The sequence below is a fragment of the Fukomys damarensis genome, unplaced genomic scaffold (assembly GCF_012274545.1).
Source record: "Fukomys damarensis isolate Sample0158 unplaced genomic scaffold, DMR_v1.0_HiC HiC_scaffold_37, whole genome shotgun sequence".
NCBI classification, from domain to species: Eukaryota; Metazoa; Chordata; class Mammalia; order Rodentia; family Bathyergidae; genus Fukomys; species Fukomys damarensis.
Genome location: NW_022900949.1, coordinates 3,462,535 through 3,468,424, shown reverse-complemented (window position 1 = coordinate 3,468,424; position 5,890 = coordinate 3,462,535). Strand labels below are relative to the sequence as shown.

At 55.1% G+C, this 5,890-nt stretch overlaps 1 protein-coding gene across 1 annotated transcript in view; it reads left to right on the top strand.

Annotated features, from left to right (window-relative positions):
• Ndufa7 (NADH:ubiquinone oxidoreductase subunit A7) overlaps positions 1-2,834 on the top strand; it is a 5,596-nt gene extending 2,762 nt beyond the window's left edge. Inside the window, exons 3-4 of the mRNA XM_010605670.3 lie at positions 304-453; positions 2,646-2,834. Coding sequence (XP_010603972.1) covers positions 304-453; positions 2,646-2,736 — 241 coding nt within the window. The 3' untranslated portion in view covers positions 2,737-2,834. The remainder of the gene's footprint in view (positions 1-303; positions 454-2,645) is intronic.
• The last annotated feature ends 3,056 nt before the right edge of the window (positions 2,835-5,890 follow it).

Below are 5,890 nucleotides of genomic sequence, written 5' to 3'. Positions count from 1 at the left end.
GAACAAAAAAAAAAAAAAAAAAAAAAAAGGAAGCATCGCCATTAGTCTCCCTCCAAATACTCCCTCTTGAACTGAACACATGTAATCATTCTTGCCACGTTAGTCAAGGCTGGCCTTAAACTCACTGTGTAGCCCAGGCTGGCCTTGAACTCTGGGCAGTCCTGCCTCAGCCTCCGAAGTGCTGGGGCTGCTGGCATGCACCACCGTGCCCAGCTTGCAGACAGTCCTGTGACAGGTGACAGGCTCACAGTGGGCCAGGGAGAGGGACAGGGCCTGTTCCGTGCTCATGTTCTTTTTCCTCAGGACCCAGCCTCCTCCCAAGCTCCCCGTGGGCCCCAGCCACAAGCTGTCCAGCAATTACTACTGCACGCGCGATGGCCGTCGGGAAGCTGTGCCTCCCTCGGTCGTCATGTCCGCACAGAAGGCGCTGGCAGCGGGCAAGACAGCAGACAGGTGAGGACCTGCAGCAAAGTCCCCTCCTGCCGTTGACCCTTCCTCCCTGGCCGGTGGAAAGTGCTGCACAGGATCCCATCACTAGGCCGGGGTGCCGCTCTGTGCCGGGGCACTTGCCTGGCAGGTGTGGGACCCTGGGTTCCGTCCCCGTTCTGAAGGAAATGTCCCGTTTATTGAGCCTGTGTGGCCAGGCGAGTTTTGTCCTGCAGCTCATTCACTCCAGCCTGGCTGCAGACACGGCTAAGGGCCCTACGAGGGACGGGTGTTAGGAGTCTGATTTCTTCCGGAGCCTGAGGGAAGCCTGGACATTACTATGATTTGTCATGTTTTGTTCTTGGTGGTGCCAGGGATGGAACCCAGGGCCTCGTGCGTGCTAGGCAAGCGCTCTACCACTGAACTACACGCCCAGCCCTGTAATTTCCTGATCTTAAAGAGAAAATTATATAAACCCCAAAACTGGGGCCCTCAAAACCCAGCCCAGCTGCTCAGGAGGCTGAGGCAAGAGGATCGCTTGAGCGCGAGTTCAGTGGCTGCCGGCACAGCGCAGCAAGACCCCCTCTCAGAACAAAACAAAATAGCGAGCAGTGAGCCAGTTTGGTGCTCACCTCTGGTGCCTTCTCATAATTAAATGGGGACAATAATGGTAAGCCACTGAATGTATAGGACCGACCCCTTCCCTAGGTCCACAGTCCAAGCCATGGAGTCGTCCAGGCAGTGGTCAGGCTGTCTAGGGAAACCGGTGCCTGCGTGCCTGGCCTTCTGGGACATCAGGAGAGAGGCCAGACCCGGGACCCCAGCGAGCCGGTTTCAGCTGGCACGATAAGTCCTGCGTGTTCACCTCTGTGAGGCAGAGTAACTGAAATGACCCCACTGCTTGTTTGGTTTCTGCTTTCTTTAGTCCTTTCCTGTCTATAAAGCCTACTTCCTCCGCTCCCTGTATCAGGATACTCGCCAATTTTATGGGGCAAAGTTCTGTAGAGCAGTTTTATAGAGCAGTTTTCACTTGCTGTTCAGTGCTTGGGTCACAAACAAAAGCCAGTTAAACTCTGTGAGGAAAATGTGCTATAATGTTGTCTTTGGCTTACTGGGGATCAAACGTGGGACCTTGTGCTTGCCAGGCAGGCGGTGGAAGCACTGAGCTAAATCCCTGGTCCCTATTTTTCTTTTTTTTTTTTTTTTTTCAGCTTTAATTGAGTTTATTGGTACATTTTAGGGATACAGTACAGTTACATTCATTGTTGGGATCTTGTACCTCTACATGACAGGGCTTGATTCTCATTTTTTCCCCTTACCTCTGCCCTCCCTTCACCCCCTCCTCCCCTCCTGTTTTTCTTTTAAAGAGACAGAGTCGGGCTGGGGATTTAGCTCAGTGGCACAGCACCTACCTGGCAAGTATAAGGCCCTGAGTTCGCTTTCTGGTACCCAAAACAAGAGTCGCCATGCATGGTGGTGCACACCTATAATCCCAGCACTTGGGAGGCTGAGGCAGGGCGATCGCTGCAAGTTTGAGGCCAGCCTGGAATACATAGTAAGACCCTGTCTCAAAAACCCAAAGAAAGAAAGGAAGGAAGAGACAGAGTCTCTTTATGGTAGTACATACCTGTAATCTCAACATTTAGGAGGCTGAGGCAGGAGGATCACTGTAAATTCAAGGCCAGTCTGAGCTGCATAGGGAGATCCTGTCGCAAAATAAATAAGCAAAAGACAATTTTTTGTTTTGTTTTGTTTTTTGAGACAGGGTCTCATTGTATAGTTGAGACTGACCTGGAACTCACTATGTATCTCAGGCTGGTCTCAAACTCACAGTGATCCTGCTGCCTCATCCTCCCGAGTGCTGGAATTACAGGCGTGTGCCACTAAGCCCGGCTCTAACAAAAGACAATAAAGAGACAAGGTCTCACTAAGTTACCCAGGCCAACCTTGAATTCCTTGACTCAGAGTAGCTGGGGCTATAGACTTACATTGCCATGCTTATTTCTAGGCTGGCCTTGAACACACTCACTGTGTGGCCCAGACTGGCCTCAAACTCATAGCATTCCTCCTGCCTCAGCCTCCATCATGCTGGCAGGATTGCCGTGCACCACTGCCCCCGGCTCAGGTGGGTATATTCTAGGGTGGCTTGGCCACACTGGATCCTTCTGCACTGTCCTCTTGAGGCTGAGTGCTGACTGAAGTGTGTCTTCCTCCCCCAGCTCAGCCGTGGCAGCCCCTGAGAAGAAGGCTGTGACTCCCGGTCCTCCCTTGAAGAAGTGGGAACTGTCTCAGGACCAGCCTTACCTGTGACTCCATGTGCCGGGTCCCCTGACTGCTTTTCCTCTTTGGATTTCCTCTGGGCACAATGTAACCTAATTTATAACAAATACACAGAACTCCATACCACTTCCATTTTTACTTGTTTTGTTTTTGACAGGGTCTCTCTATGTAGTTGAGACTGACGTGGAACTATGTAGCCCTAGCTGGTCTTGAACTCACAGTGAGCCTCCTGCCTCAGCCTCCCAAGTGCTTTTGTTTTGTTTTGTTTTGTTTTTAAATAAGAAGCCAGTCCTCATCGCCTTGGCTGGTCTTGCAGTCCGGGGATCAAGCGATCTTCCTGCCTCAGCGTCCTGAGTAGCTGAGATAACTGGCACATGCACAGCCATGTTCAACCATGTTTGGTTTTTAGTGACTCCAGCTTACTTGGACCGTGGGGCGAAGCTGGTCTTGTCTCCTGCGCTCCAGGGTGACACTGACCCTCGTGCAGAGTCCTATGATGTGGTTCAGGGGTCCAGGGGTATCACCATCCTTTTTCCAGGGGCCCCTCCGGGGAGTGTGAACTGCAAAGGCTGATGGGAGAGAGCTCTCTGCCCTGGCTCACTGGGGCCTCCACTGTGGCTCCCAGTGGAGGAGGCGGCGGTGGGGGTGGGGCTCACCCAGGGCAGGGCGGGAATGGCCTCCCGAGCCAGAGCCCGAAGGCCCAGTGGCCCGGTGCCAGACGCCACCTCCAGAGGGGGAGGCGGAGCCAGCATCCCGCCCAGGACTGGATGGAAGGCGCCACCGGGCTCCTTGGAGGGAGGCAGGGCCAGGGCAGTGTCTGTTGCACCCCCAGCGATCTGCGATCTTTCAGGAGTTTGGGAACCCGGCCTTCTGCCAGGGCGGACACAATGTCGCCCTCCAGAAGCAGAGCAAAGGGTCAGGTGTGTGTGCACCAGGGCTGCCTCCCAGATGCCAAGCACCGCAGGCCTTGTGGGGCAAGAGGCCAAACGAGGAGCTCCGGAGGAGAGGAGGGCTGGGCACGGTGTGCAGAGGCCACCAGGAAGGGCCCCCGGGGTGCCAGCAGGCCACAGGCAGGGTGCAGTAGAGCTCTGGCTGCCCGTTAGCCTGGCGCTGGAGGGAAAGAGGCCTGCCCCTGCCCCTGCCCCTGCCCCTGCCGAGCTGGTGGGCCAGGTATGTTTGAGGGGCTACACCGCCTCAGCTGTTCCCCGGCAGGTAGGTCCGGGATGTCGGTCCGTCGCTGGCGCTGAACCCGCCCATGTGTCGTCGCTCCTGCCTCCGTCGGGCCGAGCCCTTGGTCCTGGGGCAGGGTGTCTGCGCCCTTGCTTTCCCTTCCCGCTGCCCCGCTCGCTGCCCTTCCCTCCCCGTCTCTCCCCACACCTGGGCACCCAGTCAGGTTTACACAGTGAAGCGAGCCGAGCCGTTAGCTGGCAAAGCAGCTAAAATCCTTTCGGGAAACTGGATGCTGAATGCAGGCTCACACGGAAACTTGGGCGAGGGGCGGCTCACCGCTGCCCAGGGGTCTCAGTGCTGGGGGACAGTGGCTGCCTGGGACCCCGCTGCGGGGAGGCGCAGTGGTTGCCTCCTGAAGGCAGAACTGTAGACGTTCGAAAGAAAGCAAGACTGGGCAGAAAGACTTCCCCGGCCCACTGTGCGCTCCTGGGAAGAGAACCTTCTCCGTGTCTTCCTGCGGGAGGAGGAGGAGGTCGGGATAACACCCACTTCCCTGGGCTCTGCGGGACTCAGGCCATGAGGTCACTTCTGGGGGAGGGACAGGGAACCCCGGATGGAGGGTTTTTCCCCCCTCTACAGGGAACTGAACCCAGAGCCTTAACTTTGAGCTCCATCCCCAGCCCTTTATTTAGTTTTAACTTTGAGACAGGGTCTTGTTAAATTGCCCAGGCTGGACGTGCGTTTGGGACCCTCCCACCCCAGCCACCCAGAGAGCTGGGATTATAGGTGTGCACCACCTGTTCCAGCTTTTAAAGCATGTTTTGTTTTTTTCCCCCAGTGCTGGGGATGGAACCCAGGGCCTGTGAATGCTCAGCAATTACCTCACCCCCGAAGCACGTGACTTGAGCTGGACGTTTTAGTCAGGCACTTATTTACCAAATTCTTAAGAGCCTATTATGTTTCAGGCACTGAAAGCAGTGAGCGACCTGTCCGTCCTGGAGCTGGGATTCTAGAGCGGAATCAGAAATAAACCAGAATAAGTCAACAAAATGTAAATTGTGAGACCAAGTTAGCAGGCATTACCCTCTGGCTAGGGCTTCTGCACCCAGTCATGTAGAGGCCCTCAAGGGACAGAGTGGCAAAAGGTATGGTATCTCATCGGTACAGATTGCATTTGTCATAACTCTACCAAATCAAGACTTCTAAAGGTGGGCTTGGTAGCACACACCTGAAATCCCAGCACCTGGAGGCTGAGGCAGGAGGATCTCTGGGAGTTCAAGGCAAGCCTGGGCTACATAGTGAGACCCTGTCTCTTGAGACCCACCTGGAGCTTACTGAGTAGCCCAGGCGGATCTCGAACTCACAGCAGTCCTCCCGCCTCAGCCTCCCGAGTGCGCCACCACGCCCGGCTCTTCATTTACTTTTCATTTGTTTATTTTTGAGGTCTTGCTATGTAGCCCAGGGTGACCTTGAATTTGAGGCGATCCTCGTACCTCCGCCTCCAGAATGCCGTGATTACAGGCGTGCACCACCACTCCAAGATTACAATTTTTTAGTACCGGGGTCGAACTCGGGACGTTGCGCTTGCGAGGCAATCGGTGGAACCACTCACTGAGCTAAACCCCCGGCCCAGATTACAATAATTTAACCCCCACCCATATAAATTCTGTCTGCTGCACCAAAGCCGCAGAAAGGAAGGGATAGGGAGTGTCCGAGGGGAGATGTTACCGTATTACATAGAATAATTGGGCCATAACGTGTGGCCATAGGCTTGTGAGGGGCGAAGTAACAAGCAGACAGGAAAAAACTCCTTGAGATTCCCAGGAGTATCCATCTTCAAGCCGGCGCTTTACTTTTTGATCCCCGGGAAAGGCGGGTAGAGCCTGCTATTGTGTGCGCTCGCATTTTAGTATTTACGGTGAGAGGAGCCTCGGGCTCCGGCCACGCCCCGGTCTGCGCGTGCGCGTGCGCACGAATAAGAGCGAGGCCGGGGTGGCGTGCGGCCGGCGCCGCA